The 20,304-nt window shown below is 43.8% G+C and overlaps 1 protein-coding gene across 3 annotated transcripts in view; it reads right to left on the reverse strand.

The window, feature by feature from the left end:
• Window positions 1–20,304, reverse strand: part of LOC139264387 (lysophosphatidylcholine acyltransferase 1-like) — a 312,596-nt gene that overhangs the window by 164,192 nt on the left and 128,100 nt on the right. For all 3 annotated transcript variants that reach the window (XM_070880756.1, XM_070880758.1, XM_070880759.1), the window contains exon 3: window positions 14,076–14,290. In XM_070880756.1, coding sequence (XP_070736857.1) covers window positions 14,076–14,290 — 215 coding nt within the window. The remainder of the gene's footprint in view (window positions 1–14,075; window positions 14,291–20,304) is intronic.

A 20,304-nucleotide genomic window follows, 5' to 3' on the forward strand; every position in this document is an offset into this window, starting at 1 on the left:
CCTGCGCAACGTTGCCGGCACTGAGAAGAAGGCATGATCCCTAGCCCCGCCCCCCTGCAGGCAGGCTCCTCCCTAGGTAGACTGCGCCGCGCCGCGCCACGGTCCAGGAAGACCAGAGAATTGCTGCAGAATATTCCGGCGCACCTTCGAGCCCATGCAGGTCACGTAAGTCTTGGAGATGCGCCGTTTTCACCAGATGCTGAAACTTGGGCCCTTAGTTTGATTAGTTTATCAATTATCTCCATCCCCCTTTATATCTTAAATGCCTTTAGATCTTTTTTGAAATCTTCTAATATCATGTCCACCATGTTAGTCTCCTTGGTAAATACTGAGGCAAAGTAATTATTTAATATTTTTGCCATTCTGCCATTATTACCTATGAGTTTATTGCGTGTATCCCTTAGTGGCCCTGTCCTCCTCCTGATTTTTCTTTTGTTATTTATGTATCTGTAGAATATTTAACTATTTATTTTTGTATTCCTTGATGATTTAATTTTGTAGTTTCTCTTTGCCTTCCTAATTGTTTGTTTGACTTCTTTCCTAGCCATTTTGTATTCCCTTTTGTCATCCTCTGCTTTGTTGTCCATCAATTTAGTGTCTGCCTTTTTCTTTAGTTTCATTTTTGTCCTTATTTCTTTATTCATCCATGGTGTGTCATTACTGGCTAGTTTGGTCTTGCTTTTTAGTGGGATATATTTCTCCTGGACTCTCGATCACTGTTTTGCTACTGTTCTATTTTTATGTTAGTCAGTAACTTTTTCCAGTTTACTTTCCCTCGTTCCATTCTCATCCACTTGAAATCAGTTTTCCCCCAATTTATTACGTTGGTCTTTGTCTTACTTATGTCCTTCACAATCTTCATCTTAAATCTTATGTTGTGATCGCTATTGCCTAGATGTATCCCATACAGCTCCTCTTATCTGTTCTGGTTCATTTCCCATTACTAGATCCAGCAGTGCTCCCTCTCTTATTGGGCCTTTTATATACTGGCTAAGAAAGGAGTCCTATACAAATTGTTAAAAACTCCATTCCCTGTACCCTTTTCGCGACCTCTTGTCAGTTTATTTGGGGGGGTAGTTAAAATCTCCCATGATTATTATTCTATGTCCTATACTCATTTCACATTTATATTTCATCCTCCACTTCCTTACTACTAGGGGAATCAAGGGGTATGGTGAGAAAGCAGGAATGGGGTACTGAAGTTGCATGTTCAGCCATGAACTCATTGAATGGCGGTGCAGGCTAGAAGGGCCGAATGGCCTACTCCTGCACCTATTTCCTATGTTTCTATGTTTTCCTTTCTGCTATTGGGTGGTCTGTAGTAGGGTGACTGATTGCTTCCTATCTTTTATTTCAATCTATATAGATCGTTTCTAACCTTTTTGTCTACTGTCTATGTTATCTCTGATTTCTACAGCTGCCCCACCCACTTCATGCTTCCCTATCCTTTTTGATTAGGTTATAACCTGCAATATTTAATTGTCAGTCTTGTTCTTTATGTAGCCATGTTTCAGTTATTCCTGAATCATCTGGTTCCTCGCTACAGATTATTGCCATCAGTTCCCCTGTTTTATTTTGGATACTGTGTATATTGCTGCACAGCAACTTAATTTGTCTTTAATTGTTGTTCCTTTTAAGTTTTTTTTTAAAAAAGTCCTTTTATACTTCTGTTTTTCTAACTATTTGTTCCTTGACCATTTATGTTACCCTTGTTCCTAACCTTGATCTGACCTTTACTCTCATCTCCGATTTCTTTTATCTTCAGATTTGTTATTTCCAACAGATCTCTCTCCCCGTCTTGCTCACTTAAAGTCCTATTGACAGCCCTGTTTATCCTTTTCACTAAGACACTGGTCCTACACCGATTCAGGTGGACCCCATCCCAGTGGTAGATACTTCCTGTCCCAGTGTCCCATGAAATGGAACCCCTTCTTCCCACACCAATCTTTCAACCCAGCTCAGATATGTCCTGTCCACACTCTCCCCTTCCTGCATTTACACTTTCTTCTGAGGTGTGACTGTATTCTGCAGAAAACTATCGATAAATTCCTTCCCCTGACTTGTGTCAGAATGTCTCTAGCTCGTACTTCAGCTCAAAGACTCTGAGCTGGAGTGCCTCAAGCCAGAGACATTTATCCTGCAGATCTGGCAATCTGGGACAGTCTCGTTAATATCTACATCACTGAGTCAACTGCAAAGATGATACCCTACTAAAAAAGTATGGGAATTCATGGTCAATGCAAAACCCTGTGCATGTGGAATTTATGTATATTTACTCGTTTTCCAGATACAGGTGCAGTATCCTGAGTCCAGAATTCCGAAAACCGGAATTGTTCAAAAAAAAAGAGACATTTCGGCAAGTGGCGAGGAGCGGAGGATCAGCAGGCGGCGAGGTCCAAAATCCAGCAAAATCCGAAATCCTGCAAGGATTCGATCAGCGGCAAGGTCCGAAATCCGGCACAGATTCGATCCCAAGGATTCTGGATTTCAGACTATTGATTTTCTTATCTGAAATCTGGAAAAACCTAAAAACCGGCATGGACTCAGTTCCGAGGATCCCGGATTTCAGATGTTGTATCTGCAGTAATTAAAAACTGCAATAGATGAGCTTTCAGCTTAAAAAGTGAAAAGGAACTTGAGTATTTTGTTAAAAGTCTGGATGCCAGAACGCTGATGTTCCTTATCTAAATGAACAGTGTTTAAGTCAGCAATTTGTAGGCTCCTCCTGAGGTCAAAGATGCCAGTCTTCAGCCAATTTGATTCACTCCACATAACTTCAAGAAACAGCAAAGATTACAGGCCTACAACCTCCCGGCTGCAGTGCTCAAAACTGTGCTCCAGAACTAGTCACAACCTGAGCTAAACAGTTCCACTACAACTACAATGCTGGCACCTACTTGACAATGTGGAAAATTGCCCAGGCATGTCCTGTCCACAAAAAGCAGAACAAATACAATCAACCAATTCCCAAACATCAAGCAATGGAAGGAGTTGTCAACAGTATTATCAAGCAGCATTCACTCATCAATAACCTGTCCATCAGTTGGGGTTCTGCCAGGATCACTTGACTCCAGATCTCTTTGTACATCTCTTTGTACAAGACATGGATTCATGACGTGAGGGGAGATAAAAAGTGACTGCTTTGAAATAGAAAGCAGTATTCAACCAAAAATGACACCATAAATCCCTGGTAAAACTCAAGTCAATGGGGTCAGGGGGAACTCTCTATTGGCTAGTCATATCTGACAAGAAGAAAGATGGTTGTGGTTGTTGAAAGCTAATGATTTCCACCCCAGGACTTTGCTGCAGGAGTTCCTAAGGGCAGCATTCTAGTATATTCAGATGCTTCATCAATGACCGTCCCTCCATTACAAGGTCAGAAATTGAGCTATTCGCTGATGATTGTAGTGTTCAGCTCTATTTGAAATTCCTCAGCTAATGAAGCATTGCATGCCATATGCAGCAAGGCCCAGATAACATCAAGGCTTGGGCAGTTAAGTGGCAAGTAACAATTGGGCCACACAAGTGCCAGGCAACGAGAGAACCTAACCATCGCCCCATGGGCAGAGACAGCATGGATTTATGAAGGGGAAGTCATATTTGACAAATTTGCTAGAATTCTTTGAGGATGTAACGAACAGGGTGGATAAAGGGGAACCAGTGGATGTGGTGTATTTGGACTTCCAGAAGGCATTTGACAAGGTGCCATACAAAAGGTTACTGCTTAAGATAAAAGTTCACAGGGTTGGGGGTAATATATTAGCATGGATAGAGGATTGGCTAACGAACAGAAAACAGAGAGTAGGAATAAATGGTTCATTCTCGGGTTGGCATTCAGTAACCAGTGGGGTGCCGCAGGGATCAGTGCTGGGACCCCAACTATTTACAATCTATATTAATGACTTGGAGGAAAGGACTGAGTGTAATGTAGCCAAGTTTGCTGACGATACAAAGATGGGAGGAAAAGCAATGTGTGAGGAGGACACAAAAAAATCTGCAAAGGAAAATAGACAGGCTAAGTGAGTGGGCAAAAATTTGGCAGATGGAGTATAAAGTTGGAAAGTGTGAGGTCATGCACTTTGGCAGAAAAAAAACAAACAGCAAGTTATTATTTAAATGGAGAAAGATTGCAAAGTGCTGCAGTACAGTGGGACCTGGGGGTACTTGTGCATGAAACACAAAAATATAGTATGCAGAAACAGCAAGTGATCCAAGAAGGCCAATGGTATCTTGGCCTTTACTGCAAAGGAGATGGAGTATAAAAGCAGGGAAGTCTTGCTACAGTTGTATAGGGTATTGGTGAGGCCACACCTTGAATATTGTGTACAGTTTTGGTCTCCTAATCTAAGGAAGGACATTCTTGCTATTGAGGGAGTGCAGCGAAGGTTCGCCAGACTGATTCTCGGGATGGCAGGACTGATATATTAAGACTGGATCGACTAGGTTTATATTCATTGGAATTTAGAAGAATGAGAGGGGATCTCAGAAACATAAAATTCTGACAGGATTGGACAGGTTCGATGCAGGAAGAATGTTCCCGATGTTGGGGAAGTCCAGAACCAGGGGTCAGAGTCTAAGGATAAGGGGTAAGCCATTTAGGACCGAGATGAGAAGAAACTTCTTCACTCAGAGAATTGTGAACCTGTGGAATTCTCTACCACAGAAAGTTGTTGAGGCTAGTTCGTTAGATATATTCTAAAGAGAGTTAGATGTGGCCCTTATGGTTAAAGGGATCAAGGGGTATGGAGAGAAAGCAGGAATGGGGTACTGAAGTTGCATGATCAGCCATGATCATATTGAATGGTGGTGCAGGCTCGAAGGGCCAAATGGCCTACTCCTGCACCTATTTTCTATGTTTCGATATTTCTATCAGCAAACTTGGCTACATTACGCTCGGTCCCTTCATCCAAGTCATAAATTTAGAGTGTAAATAGTTGAGGCCCCAGCACTGATCCCTGCAGCACCATAATAGTTACTGTTTGCCAACCGGAAAATGACCCATTTATTCTGAGACTGTGTTTTCTGTTAGTTAGCCAATCCTCTATCCATGCTAATATATTATCCCCAACCCCGTGAACTTTTATCTTGTGCAGTAATCTTTTATGTGACATCTTATCAAATGCCTTCTGGAAATCCAAATACACTACATACACTGGTTTCCCCTTATCCATCCTGCTCGTTACATCCTCAAAGAACTCCAGCACATTTGTCAAACATGATTTCCTTTTCATAAACCCATGTTGACTCTGCTTGATTGAATCATGCTTTTCCAATAAAGATGAGTTCTGCTTGGGAAGTTGGTAGGGAAAGGCTAAGCATTCAAAGATCAGAGCAATCAATCAGCAATGTAATTGGAGGATTCTCCAATGCATTGAAGTTAAACATATAAGGCCATCAAGACAAACCTCTGTATAGTGAGTCTATGTTGCTATTGGGGAGAATTTTTAGCCAGTTCTCTCGGATTTACAGTAAGTCCAGTGGGTGAAATCACGTAGATGAAACTATGAGCTGGTAGCTCAGCTCAAACAGGGTTAGTAGGTCCCCTCTGTTATGGCAAACAATTCAAGTTCCACTTCATTTCAAGTGAGTGTGAGTGAGTGTGCACAGCAGGCAAAGTGATTTCTGAATTCTCTCCCCGTGAGGACCAACTTCCATGTTCAATGATTTATCATTATGTATTCTGTTTATAACACATTAAAGTTGCATTAAAAAGATAAATGTTATTTTAAAATTGTAGGACACTAATCAAAAAAATATACCTTAGAATACCCAAGACAGTCTGTTTCCCATGGCAGCTGGTAATTATTCTGTCATTCACACCCTATCTAGACTCATCTTTTGTTTCCTAACTTGTGCCATTACCATCATCCCTTTTGTCTCTCAAATCTCTCCTGCCTTCCACCCCATCACAGACCTTCCATTTTGTTCTTTACTCCCCTCCCCCTTTCCGTGCCCCTTGCACTTCCTAAGAATGTTATATTTCGAACTTTTGCCAGTTGCGACGAAGGGTCACCGACCTGAAACTTTAACTCTTTCTTTCCACAGATGCCGCCTGACCTGCTGAGATTTCCAGCATTTTCTGTTTTTATTATAAGTAGTTTATTACTTCCGTTTAAAGGAGTCTGTTCACTACAGGGGAAGGCGGCAGCAGCCGCCAAGTTCATGACACTGTGGGTGGCTCTGCTGCACAGGAGGGCAGGAAAAAGAATGAGAGAGCTATAGTGGTAGGGGATTCTATTGTAAGGGGAATAGATAGGCGTTTCTGCGGTCGCAACAGAGACTCCAGGATAGTATGTTGCCTCTCTGGTGCAAGGGTCAAGGATGTCTCGGAGCGATTGCAGGGCATTCTGGAGGGGGAGGGTGAACAACCAGTTCTCGTGGTGCATATAGGTACCAACGATATAGGTAAAAAACGGGATGAGGTCCGACAAGCTGAATTTAGAGAGCTAAATTAAAAAGTAGGACCTCTAAAGGTAGCAATCTCAGGATTGCTGCCAGTGCCACGTGCAAGTCAGAGTAGAAATAGCAGGATAGCTAAGATGAATACATGGCTTCATGAGTGGTGCAGGAGGGAGGGAGTCAAATTCCTGGGACATTGGAACCAGTTCTGGGAGAGGTGGGACCAGTACAAACCGGGTGGTCTGCACCTCTGCAGAGAGACAGAGGGAAGTAAAATGGGGGCAGAAGCAAAAGATAGAAAGGAGAATAGCAAAAGTGGAGGGCAGAGAAACCCAAGGCAAAAATTAAAAAGGGCCACATTACAGCAAAATTCTAAAAAAGAGACAAAGTGTGTTTAAAAAGACAAGCCTGAAGGCTCTGAACATAAGAACATAAGAATTAGGAACAGGAGTAGGCCATCTAGCCCCTCGAGCCTGCTCTGTGCCTCAATGAGAGGAGTATTCGTAATAAAATGGACGAATTAACTGCGCAGGCACTTATTAACGAATATGATATAATTGGGATTACGGAGACATGGCTCCAGGGTGACCAAGGCTGCGAACTCAACATCCAGGGTTATTCAACATTCAGGAAGGTTAGACAGAAAGGAAAAGGAGATGGGGTAGTGTTGCTGGTTAAAGAGGAAATTAACACGATAGTAAGGAAGGACATTAGCTTGGATGATGTGGAATCTGTATGGGTGGAGCTGCGGAATACCAAAGGGCAGAAAACGCCAGTGGGAGTTGTGTACAGACCACCAAACAGTAGTAGTAAGGTTGGGGACAGCATCAAACAAGAAATTAGGGATGCGTGCAATAAAGGTACAACAGTTATCATGGGCGACTTTAATCTACATATTGATTGGGCTAACCAAACTGGTAGCAGTACGGTGGAGGAGAATTTCCTGGAGTGTATTAGGGATGGTTATCTAGACCAATATGTCGAGGAACCAACTAGAGCGCTGGCCATCCTCGTCTGGGTGATGTGTAATGAGAAAGGACTAATTAGCAATCTTGTTGTGCGAGGCCCCTTGGGGAAGAGTGACCATAAGATGGTAGAATTCTTTATTAAGATGGAGTGACACAGTTAATTCAGAGACTCGCGTCCTGAATTGAAGGAACGTTAACTTTGATGGTATGAGACGTGAATTGGCTAGAATAGACTGGCGAATAATACTTAAAGGGTTGACGGTGGATAGGCAATTGCAGACATTTAAAGATCACATGGATGAACTTCAACAATTGTATATCCCTGTCTGGAGTAAAAATAAAATGGGGAAGGTGGCTCAACCGTGGCTAACAAGGGAAATTAAGGATAGTGTTAAATCCAAGGAAGAGGCATATAAATTGGCCAGAAAAAGCAGCAAACCTAGGGACTGGGAGAAATTTAGAATTCAGCAGAGGAGGACAAAGGGTTTTATTAGGAGAGGGAAAATAGAGTATGAGAGGAAGCTTGCTGGGAACATAAAAACTGACTGCAAAAGCTTCTATAGATATGTGAAGAGAAAAAGATTAGTGAAGACAAACGTAGGTCCCTTGCAGTCAGAATCAGGTGAATTTATAATGGGGAACAAAGAAATGGCAGACCAATTGAACAAATACTTTGGTTCTGTCTTCACGAAGGAAGACACAAATAACCTTCCAGAAGTACTAGGGGACTGAGGGTCTAGCGAGGAGGAGGAACTGAAAGAAATCCTCATGAGTCAGGAAATTGTGTTAGGGAAATTGATGGAATTGAAGGCCGATAAATCCCCAGGGACAAATAGTCTGCCCAGAGTACTTAAAGAAGTGGCCCTCGAAATAGTGGATGCATTGGTGATCATTTTCCAACAGTCTATCGACTCTGGATCAATTTCTATGGACTGGAGAGTAGCTAATGTAACACCACTATTTAAAAAAAGGAGGGAGAGAGAAAACGGATAATTATAGACTGGTTAGCCTGACATTGGTAGTGGGGAAAATGTTGGAATCAATTATTAAAGATGAAATAGCAGTGCATTTGGAAAGCAGTGACAGGATCGGTCCAAGTCAGCATGAATTTATGAAAGGGAAATCATGCTTGACAAATCTTCTGGAATTTTTTGAGGATGTAACTAGTAGAGTGGACAAGGGAGAACCAGTGGATGTGGTGTATTTGGACTTTTAAAAGGCTTTTGACAAGGTCCCACACAAGAGATTAGTATGCAAAATTAAAGCACATGATATTGGGGGTAATGTATTGACGTGGATAGAGAATTGGTTGGCAGACAGGAAGCAGAAAGTCGGGATAAACGGGTCCTTTTCAGAATGGCAGGCAGTGACTCGTGGGGTGCCTCAGGGTTCAGTGCTGGGACCCCAGCTATTTACAATATATATTAATGATTTAGATGAAGGAATTGAGTGTAATATCTCCAAGTTTGCAGATGACACTAAGCTGGGTGGCAGTGTGAGCTGAGGAGGATGCCAAGAGGCTGCAGGGTGACTTGGATCGGTTCGGTGAGTGGGCAAATGTATGGCAGATACAATATAATGTTGATAAATGTGTGGTTATCCACTTTGGTGGAAAAAACAGGAAGGCAGATTATCTGAATGGCGACAGATTAGGAAAAGGGGTGTCATGGTACATCAGTCATTGAAAGTTGCCATGCAGGTACAGCAGGCGGTGAAGAAGGCAAATGGCATGTTGGCCTTCATAGCTAGGGGATTTGAGTATAGGAGCAGGGAGGTCTTACTGCAGTGGTACAGGGCCTTGGTGAGGCCTCACCTGGAATAGTGTGTTCAGTTTTGGTCTCCTAATCTGATGAAGGACGTTCTTGCTATTGAGGGAGTGCAGCGAAGGTTCACCAGACTGAGTCCTGGGATGGCAGGACTGATATTTGAGGAGAGACTGGATCGACTGGACCTGTATTCACTGGAATTTAGAAAAATATGAGAGGGGATCTTATCGAAACATAAAATTCTGACGGGATTGGACAGGTTAGAGGCAGGCAGAATGTTCCCGATACTGGGGAAGTCCAGAATCAGGGGTCACAGTCGAAGGATAAGGGGTAAGCCTTTAGGACCGAGATGAGGAGAAACTTCTTCACTCAGAGAGTTGTTAACGTGTGGAATTCTCGACCACAGAAAGTTGTTGATGCCAGTTCGTTAGATATATTCAAGAGGGAGTTAGATATGGCCCTTACGGCTAAAGAGATCAAGGGGTATGGAGAGAAAGCAGAAAAGGGGTACTGAGGAGAATGATCAGCCATGATGTTATTGAATGATGGTGCAGGCTCGAAGGGCCAAATGGCCTACTCCTGCACCTATTTTCTATGTTTACATGACTTCACGAAAAGTCCCCTTTAGTGGGAATTCAAAGTTAAAATTAAAGACCCATAAAGATCCCAAAAAGCAATAATCCATCCAGGAACTTCTATTGCTGTGACTCAGTGGCAAGTAGAAATGTACTCCACAGCTCCTAGTTCTCACAAGTAATATTCCAATTGATCTTTCTTGGATCCAAAGTGGATGCGCTCACACTTGCCCAAACTGAATTGCATTTGCCAGTTTTGCCCACTCAATAAATTTGTCTATGTCCTTTTGTAACTTATGACTTCCATCAACACAACTCACTCCGTCTCCTAACTCACTGCCATCTGCAAATTTCGAAAAGCAGAGGGAATTCTAGAGTATGGGGCCTTGGTGGCAGAAGGCATGTCTACCAATGATAGGATGAAGGAAGGGAAGGGGGGGGGGGGGGCAGGGGGGGGAGATGGAAAAGAGGCTACAGTTAGAAGAAGAGAGAATTTAGGAGAGTTGTAGAACTAAAAGAGGTTACAGAAATAGTGAGGGGCAAGTCCATGAAGGGATTTAAAATACAAGGATGAGAATTTTAAATTTGAGGTTTTGGGGGTAATGGTAGAGCCAAACTTCTTTCCTTGGTGTTCAGTTACTTTCATGATGTCTCTGCAAAGCGTCTTGGGATACTTTTGTATGCTAAATACAAGTTGCTGCTGTTGATATACACTCAAATCCACCTTGCATTAATATAAATGTTGTAGGACAAGTACACTGTCAAAATGTGCATGCCTGGAGAGAACAGGGGGAAGGGGGGCAAGGAGGTAGAGAGGAGAGAAGATGGAGTGCAGGAACGGAAATGAGGACAAAGGAAGACATGGGATGGAGATCGAGAGGGAAAATGGTGAGGGAGCAGCAAGCTATGCATCTTGGTTGGCATCAGGGCCTGAATAGTTTAGAGAATCTTCGAAGAAAATCGGGTGAGATACGGAAATATCTTTGGTCGTAAAAAATTGAATTTGATTAACAGTTCATAATCCAAAGATACTCACTCCACTTACTGGGTTTTTGGGAGCGGTTAGGCTTATTGTGGAAGCTACTAGAGACTCGATTAGCAAGTATGCTATTACAAACATTTTGAAAGCTGGCACTCGTGACAATTTCACCCTGAATTGACTCAATTTCCACACCACCTACAGGCATAAAACATACTGCATGCAAATCTGTGACTCACTTACTAGTTTTACATTTTTGGGGAATTAATAGTTAGCTCTCAGAACGGAGTGCAATAGGATATTAGTTACAGTCTTCCCATTATGCAAGTAAGGCAGTTGAATAACAAAAGTCAGAGTGGATATCTGTGAACGATTAAAGTAGTAATTTTATTAAGCAGCTTATATACATCATAAGCCATGACCATAACACTCAAACCAGTTTACATCACTATTTGAATCGCGGGATGAGTATACTGCTTTTTAAGTGTCCTGGAAAATAGATTTAAATTGTTTTCAATTCCTAAGAGCTGAAGACTAAATAAGCATTTCAATATGCCCACACTATGGGCGCAAGTTTCGGGTGGAGTTGCTACTAGTTTTTTTGAGCAACTAGTTTAGTTTGGAGTATGTTAGAAATTGCAATTCTCGGATAATAGTTTGCTCCAGTTCTAATGAGTTAGTTTAGGTTGGCTTTAGGTAAGGTTTTTTTTTCAAAAGGGAGTGTGTCCAGCCACTCAGGCCTGTTTTGCAAGTTTCGGCAGTAAAAACTTACTACAAACTAACTTAGGATGGAGTAAGTATCCACTTTTGTAAGTTCTGAAAAACCTTACCTAGAGTTAAGTTTAGTACAGGCACAGCCAGAGACACGGGGTGGGAAGCATTAAACACAAAGGACACATCAACATCACAACAGCGGGGGGGGGTAAGGGAAGTTAGAGGATTTTCCATAAACACCTTCATAACAACATTAAAGAAGCAAAATACATTTAAAGCAGTAAGCACAAAACAAAGCAGTACATTTACAAAGCACAAAAAGTAATAAGCAATTAATTAATAAAAAATAAAAAAATAGAAGTCCTACCTTTATGTGAAGGGAAGGTGTTTCTGTCAGTGTCTCTCTCTCTCTGTATCTGACAGTGAGGGGTGGGGGGGTGTGTGTGTGTGTGCGTGTGGGGGGGGGGGGGGTGTGTGTGCGCGCGCGCGTGGGGGGGGGGGGGGTGTGTGTGCGCGCGCGCGTGGGGGGGGGGGGGGGTGTGTGTGCGCGCGCGCGCGTGGGGGGTGTGTGTGCGCGCGCGCGCGGGGGGGGTGTGTGTGCGCGCGCGCGCGCGGGGGGGGTGTGTGTGCGCGCGCGCGCGCGGGGGGGTGTGTGTGCGCGCGCGCGCGCGGGGGGGGTGTGTGTGCGCGCGCGCGCGCGGGGGGGGTGTGTGTGCGCGCGTGTGTGTGTGTGTGTGTGTGTGTGTGTGTGTGTGTGTGTGGGGGAGTGGGGGGGGGGTGTGTGTGTGTGTGTGTGTGGGGGGGGGAGTGGGGGGGGGGTGTGTGTGTGTGGGGATGAGTGGGGGGGGGGTGTGTGTGTGTGTGGGGATGAGTGGAGGGGGCGTGGGGAGTGTGGTGGGGGTGTGTGGGGGGCAGGTTGAATGGGGGTGTGTGGGGGGCGGGCTGAATGGGGAGGCTGGACGGAGGCACTCCTGCTCTCTCCTCCGGCCCTTCGATCATTTCGAGTGCCCCCCAACCCACACTTCTCCATCCCTTGCCTCGCTCTTCCATCCCTTGCCATGTTTCTCCCCCACCAATCACCTCCCCAGTGCCCTCTTTCTACGCTCCTCCATCCCTCCCCGGTACCCACACCATTCTGAAACAGACTGGGAAAAACGCCCTACTGTTCCATTGCGCAGGCGAACACGTTGCAACGCGCACGCGCAACGAAGCCGGCAGTCTTCGGACACGGAGGGGCTTAGCCCCGCCCACCTGCAGCTTGCTCCGCCCCAGGAAGACTGCGCTGCGCCACGCCACGGTCCAGGAGGACCGGAGAATTGCAGCAAAATATTCCGGCACACCTTCGAGCCCAGGCAGGTCACGTAAGTCTCGGAGGTGTGCCGTTTTCACCTGATGCCGAAACTTCGGCCCTATATACCAGTGCAGACAAGAGGACTGATTATTAGTGCCACAGCAGTTTATTCAGCAATACAAAGTTATCTCTTGATTTCTATTGTTTTCAGGGCACTTTCATGCCAAAATATTTTTATGAAATCAAAACACAGTACACACACATGGATGGCTGTGAAGACTCCAGTATTAGAATCATAAAAGGGTTACAGCACAGGAGGCCATTCAGCCCATTAAGCCCGTGCCGGCTCTCTGCAAGAGCACTTCTGCTAGTCCCACTCCCCCGCCCTCTCCCTGTAGCCCTGCAAACTTTTTTCTTTCAGCTACTTATCCAATCCCCTTTTGAAAGCTACAATTGAGGCTGCCGCCACCATCCTTTCAGGCAATGCATTCCAGGATCCTAACCACTCGCTGCGTAAAAGTTTTCCCATGTCATCTTTAGTTTTTCTGCCAATCAGCTTAAATCTGGTTCTCGCATCCTTCCGCAATGGGAACAGTTTCTCTCTGTCTACTCTGTCTAGACCGCTCATGATTTTGAATACCTTTATCAATCTCCTCTCAATCTTCTCTGCTCTAAGGAGAACAACCCCAGCTTCTCCAGTCTATCCACGTAACTAAAGTTCCTCATCCCTGGAACCATTTTTTAAAATCTTTGCTGCACCCTCGGTCTAAGGCCTTCACATCCTTCCTAAAGTGTGGTGCCCAGAATTGGACACATTACTCCAGTTGAGGCTGAACCAGTCTTTTATAAAGATGTCTTATAAAGTTCAGTTATTCAGGAATTCTGCCCATAAAATATCAGTTTGTAATAACTTTATATACTTGAAGATTTCTGACCAAATGCTTGTATTAGTGGTGTTTATTAAAAAGGTTAGTACACTATCTAGAAAGGCTGTTAAAATTAAACTGCAATGCCTGGGTCTGGATTTACCGATCCCCAAAGCCTCATAATAGAATGCTGCAGAAATGTTAATACTATTGCTGGTGGAAGAACTAAATTAGGTGACATTTTTTGTGAATCACTACATGGCAATAGTTGCATATTTTTAGCAGCAGCACTTCAGAAATAACCTTTGGTTTTCCAATTCTACTTAACATTCACATTCCAAGATCTGTGAGCAATGAATATGAAACAGATCAACACATTATACATCATCATGCATGACAATAAATGTTGAGTGGGTGTGTGTACAGTACAGTAGTTTCGGTGTTGCACTAATAGGCACGCTGACTAGTTCCTGCAAATTTTTATCTACTACATCAAGTTCAGTAAAGAATTACTTACTTCCCCATATAGGAATGTCTTTGCTTTCTGCCTTCATTACAATGGAAGCCATGGTCATGGTAACTGGAATAGCATCAAAATATGAAGAATGTGGTGCTAATGTCATTATAGGTGCTTCTGTCGGCAAAGCACGGCGTCCCTTTACACTCATCCAATGAAAGCCACCCGCAAACCACATAGCTCTCATTATCACTTTCAGCAAAAAATCCAATGTCCTACAAAACACAAAATATAAATGTGTCAAAGACTACAATTTTCAAATGAATGATGCACTTAGAACAGTTGAGAAATCTCAGAAGTTGCACAATTTTCCATCATCAACTTCAGTTTTTCTCCCACTTTCCATTCCTTTTAAAAAAAAATTATTGGCTACTAGCTTGCTCCTTTAGCTGGGAAAGCAAACAAACAACTTTTAGATTCGCTCCATAAAATCAACAGAAGAAACAATGTAGTTGTTGGGGGCCCAAGTTTCCACATGATTTGTGCCCGATTTTTTAGGAGCAACTGGTGGAGAACGGACTATCTTAGAAATCGCAATTCTCCACATTTTTTTTCTGCAGTTCTAGTCAGTTAGAACAGTTTCACTTTGGAACAGAATTTATTCTTCAAAAGGGGGCGTGTCCGGCCACTGACGCCTGATTTCAAAGTTTCCACAGTGAAAACGTACTCCAAACTAACTTAGAATGGAGCAAGTGAAGATTTTTGTCGAACTGAAAAAACCTGGTCTACACATTAAAAAATCAGGCGCAGGTTACAAATTAGGTGTCCAGAACGAGGTGGGGGGGGAGGGAAGTCATTAAATTCGACAATAAATCCTTATTTATACTTATACAAATAAATCCAACCTGAATAAACATTTATAAGCAAAGAAAAGATTAAATAAACCGTCTTCCTACCTGTGTGAAAGTGCTTCAGCCAGGGAGAATGCTGCAGGAAGCCTCAAGTTGAGGCAGCCGTTCGTTCCCGCGGGGGGGGGGGGGGGGGGGGGGGGGGGGGGGAAGAGAGGAGGAAGCCGTTCCTGACGGCGGGTAGGGGAGGAGTGCGGGCCAAACCGACCGAACGCAGCGGGGGGGGGGGGGGGGGGGGGGGGGGGGGGGGGGGGGGTGGAGGAAGCCGTTCCAGACGGCGGGGAAGGAGACAGTGAGAAGGCTGCAGGAAACCTCACAAGTTCAGCAGCCATTCCCCGACGGCAGGCAGGGGTGGGGGGGGGGGGGAGGGCGGGGGAGGCCGTCAGGAAACGACTGCCTCAACTTTGAGGCTTCCTGCAGCCTTCTCACTGCTGCAAGAAGCCTCAGTGCTGATGGCAATGTGCTTTTATTAAAAAATGTTCAAAAATTAAACAGCTACAAAGAACTACAAAAATGGCCGAGTGCCAATGTTTCCTTCACACTGCGCGTGCGCGAACGCTCCAACGCGCACGCGCAGGGTTGCTGGCAGGAAAAAAACTAATTTAAATGGTACCCGCCCCCTCCCACTTACAAAATCGGCACGAGTGCTAGGCTCTGCCCCCCTGGGCGCCGCGCCAAGCAGACATGGAGCTGCAGGGCGCTCCAGAATCGCGCAATTTTTTTCCGGCGCGAAAAACGGGCGCCCAGCTCAGAGGGGCACCCGTTTTTTATCGTGTGGAAACTTGGGGCCTGGAAGTTGTTGGAAATGGTGGAAGTTCTTCAACTAGTTACTCAACTTGCCAAATTGAGTGAAGGTAGTATTGGGCATTCTCCTTGAACTGTTTCAGTCCTCCCACAAAGTGATAGGTAGGAAATTCTTAGTACCCTGTACTTTGTTTTGTTTTGTGGTGGCTTGCTAGGTAACTTCAGGGGCATCCAGAGTAAACCACATATGGTGGTACTGGACATGTTTAGGCCAGAAAGATATGAGTGAATCAGACTTTTTTGACAATCTAGAAACTTTTTCGGTCATTTTCTCAAACTAGCCTATAAATTACCAGATTTATTGAATTCAGATTCAAAACTTGCCATGGTGGAATTTAAACTCCATATTAATCGGTTGCTAGTCGAGTACTATATATTTTTATTTTTATTGGACAACAAGTTAGCCCGCATAATAGGGATTTTGGAACCATTATTGTGGAAAAATTATATACTGGACAAAAAGAATGGGATTTGACTTCTAAAAAACATTTTATATAAAACAAAGTGAAACTACTGCACAGCACAGAGCTTCCAAGAGAACCGAAGATGCAGAATGTATTATGTTAAGTGCAGAAAATCCAAAAGCATAACAATAGTTATTTTGTATGCATAAACAATTAAAACTGCCAAAAGCACAAGGAAAAAAATTAACTAATTGTGCAGTCCACAACACTGCTTACATACACGCACACACCATTAATGCTAATATTGGGCCAACAAGCAAGAATGATAGAAATTTACAATGGTAAACATTATATTACCGTAGACGAGATAATGATATAAATTTTCAGTTCATGCATTATAATGCTGAAATGAACACAATTACAGTCAAAGCTGTTCAAATGTCAGGAATACAGGTAGCATTATAATATTAATCCTAAACTACGAAACAGCATATACACAATTTTACTTGTCCTATTGTCCCACTTTTGTTCTCCCTGTCTTTAAAAAAAAACTTTTCCTATCTAATCTATCTTTATGAAAATAAGCTCACGATAAGAATGTTTAACTACAGTATTCCCCTTCTTTCTTTCTCTGGCTGGCTTGAGGTGGAAACAAGCTTGGAAAATTAATTTTTAATTAAATAAAAGCTGGGCTTTGAGGCCAAATGTCAGGACGGTGATGAGTGAAATGGTTTCTTCTGAACTAGATGCAACTTTACCTGTAAAACAACAAGGGGCTGTCGATGGATGAATAACTATTTCTGTTAACCTTAAGAATCAAAGAGGATTGACCAAGGCAGTACAAGGGACTAAGTGAGAAGGTTTGCCCCAGTTCCATGTTTGAACTGTGAAAACTAGAACAATAACTTACATTTCAATAGCGCCTTTAATGTAGTAAAACGTCCCAAGACGCTTCGCAGGAGAGTTATCAAACAACATTTGACACTGAGCCACAGAGATATTAGGACAGATGAAAAAAAGCTTGGTCAAAGGGGAAGGTTTTAAGGTGCATCTTAAAGGAGGAGAGAGAGGTAGAGAGACGGAGAGATTTAGGGTGCAAATTCCAGAGCTTAGGGCCTAGGCAGCTGAAGGCACAGCCACCAATGGCGGAACGATTAAAATCAGGGATGTGCAAGAGGCCAGAATTGGAGAAGTTCAGAGATTTCTAAGGCTTGTAGGGCTGGAGGAGCTTACAGAGTTAGGGAGGGGTGAGGCCATGGAGGGATTTGAAAACAAGGATGAGAATTTTAAAATTGAGGCGTTGCCAGACCGGGAGCACAGGGATGATGGATGAACGGACTTGGTGCAAGTCAGGATACAGACAGCAGAGTTTTGGATGAGCTCAAGTTTATGTTGGGTGGAATATGGGAAGCTGGCCAGGAAAGTATTGGAATAGTCAAGCCTTGAGGAAATAAATGCATGGGTGATGGTTTCAGCAGCAGATGAGCTAAGTCAGGGACGGAGTCGGACGATGTTAGAGGTGGAAGTAGGCGGCCTTGGTGATCAGAGCTCATCTTGGAGTCAAATACAACACTAAGGATGCGGACAGTCTGATTCAACCTCAGACAGTGGCCAGAGAGAGCGATGGAATTGATGGCTAGGGAACGGCATTCGTGATGGGGACTGGATGTCAGACTAGCAGAATGATAGAGAGACAGTGCTGAGGTAGAGCTGGGTGTCGTCAGCGTACATGTGGAACATGACATTGTGTTTTTGGATGATGTCGCCAAGGAGGAGCATGTAGATGAGAAATAGGACGAGTCCAAGGATAGACCCTTGGGGGACTCCAGAGGTAACAGTGCAGGAGATTCTCTGGCTACGATTAGATAGATAAGAATGGAAGCAGGCGAGGCCAGTCCCACACAACTGGACGACGGAGGAAAGGCGCAGAGGACTATGGTGTGGTCAACCGTGTCAAAGGCTGCAGACAGATCAAGAAGGATGATGAGGGAGAGTTTACCACGATCACAGAGTCTCTAGTGGACTACTCCACCTTGTATTTGTCCCTCTGGCGGAACAAGGTGTTGATGACGACAAATTCATTTCTAGACATTTTGTCAGGGTCTACTGATGTAAGAACAATAAAGCATATGCTCAGTTCTTAAGGAGCCATCTGGTCAGTGTGTGTGCTTGTGTAGCTGTGTCTCAAGATATCACGAGGATGCGATTTTTGGATTCCCTAAGTGAAATTTTTGTTGGTGGATAATCCTGCCAACCAACGGAGAGACTTTGAGGGGTTCTTCGTTTTACAGAACAGCTAAAAATCCACGGTAAACTTCAAGCACACGTGGCTGAACTGTCGACACTGCCAGAATCCAGATGGCCGTGCCTATGGGAATAATAGGGCGAGTTCCATCACAACAGAGACACTTTTAGAGTCTTTGTATAGCGGCTAGAAATATTTTTCACCGCGAATAGTATCGTTGAAATCCCTGATGATGTAAACTGTAACCAGGCAGATTTAGAAAGGAAACGGGCTATTTTCTTGACTGAAACAGGCCTCGAGGCGTATGAAACCCTGAAAAAGGTGCTTGTTCCCATCAAGCCAAAGGACACACCACTGACAGAGATTCTAACCAACTTAGAACAGCACTACAGTCCTGAGCCCTTGGAAATTGCTGAAAGTTATCCTTTTGGAAAACGCAATCTATCAATTAAATGACGAGGGTATCAGTGAGCACATTGAAGCTTTAAAAAAGCTATCTATTCACTGTCATTTTGGAAACTTTCAGGACCGAGAATTGTGTGACCGCTTTATTTGTGGGTTGAAAAATGAACAAATCAGAGGAAATTGTTGACAACCCCCAACTTGACTTTTGATTTAGCTTGTCAGACAGCCATGTCGATGGATATGGTCGACCAATGCTCCCTAGAATTTCTCGCCATTCCCAGTCGTCAGACAACCGAGGTGAATCGGCTGCAGGCTAAAAGTAAAAGGCAATTGGGGTCACAAGGCCTCAGCAACAGGCCGCGGCAACAGTACACTGAAGTCATGCTATGGGTGCCTGGGACAACAACTTGCTCGAAGCTGACCATATGTGAAGGCAGATTATTTCTAACTGCAAGAAAACTAGGCATCTTGCGAAAGCATTCAATCAGAAGAGTAAACCGACTGACGATGTTAAAAGTAGAAATTGCCAAACACTACACAGGGTTGGAGAAGCAGCAGGACGAGGTGGTTCTGGAGATACACTGCATCAAGAGTATGAATGTATCTAACAGTGATTCGAAGTATTGTCATCCAAGTAGACGTCGCAGGAACCAGGATATCTTTGGAAATCAACACTGGTGCGTGGTACTGAACACGCTATATCGCGACATGTTGCATGGTTTTCAACTAGAGAAATCGAAGATAGGGCTGCGAATCCACTCAGGAGGGCTAATCCCTGTAGTTGGATATGTCATCATACCTGTGAAATACAAGGATCAGTATCAGAGATTGCCTCCCTTGATAGTAGCAGGAGACAAGCCTGCCTTGATAGGTAGAAATTGGTTGGGATCACTGAAGCTGGACTGGAATGAGATTTTGTGTGGAAACAAAATTTACATCGAGAGATTATGTCATTAAGCAGCGAAACAGGCAGTCCGATCCAAGACTTCAAGGCGAGTGTCAAAGTGCAGAAGGACACACGACTAGTTTACTACAAGCCACGTCGCATACCATAAGTGCTCAAGGAGAAAGTTGAGCAAGAACTCAAAAGACTAGAAACAGAGAACATTATCTCTAAGGTAGATCCGAGTAATTGAGCTACACCCATTGTTGTTGACCCTAAATCAGAGGGTCAGGTAGAGTTGTATGGTGATTATAAAGGTAACTGGAAACCAGGTTCCAGAGTGTAATCTACCCAATACGCCAAATGTGGAAGATTTGTTCACAACGCTGACAGGTGTCCAGATCTTTTCAGTTAGATTTAACAAACGCCTACCTACAACTTGAATTAGATGAAGAGTCAAAGTCATGCTTGACTATAAACACTCATTTAGGCCTATATCAGTTCAATAAGCTACCATTTGGAGTGTCTTCCACCCCAGACATATTCTCGGGGGTGATGAACCAAATTTTGCAAGGGATTGAAGGGGTAGTGTGTTATTTAGATGACATACCCATTTCAGCATCAAACAGGCAAATCCATG

This window comes from Pristiophorus japonicus, chromosome 5, assembly GCF_044704955.1.
Source record: "Pristiophorus japonicus isolate sPriJap1 chromosome 5, sPriJap1.hap1, whole genome shotgun sequence".
Taxonomy (NCBI): domain Eukaryota; kingdom Metazoa; phylum Chordata; class Chondrichthyes; family Pristiophoridae; genus Pristiophorus; species Pristiophorus japonicus.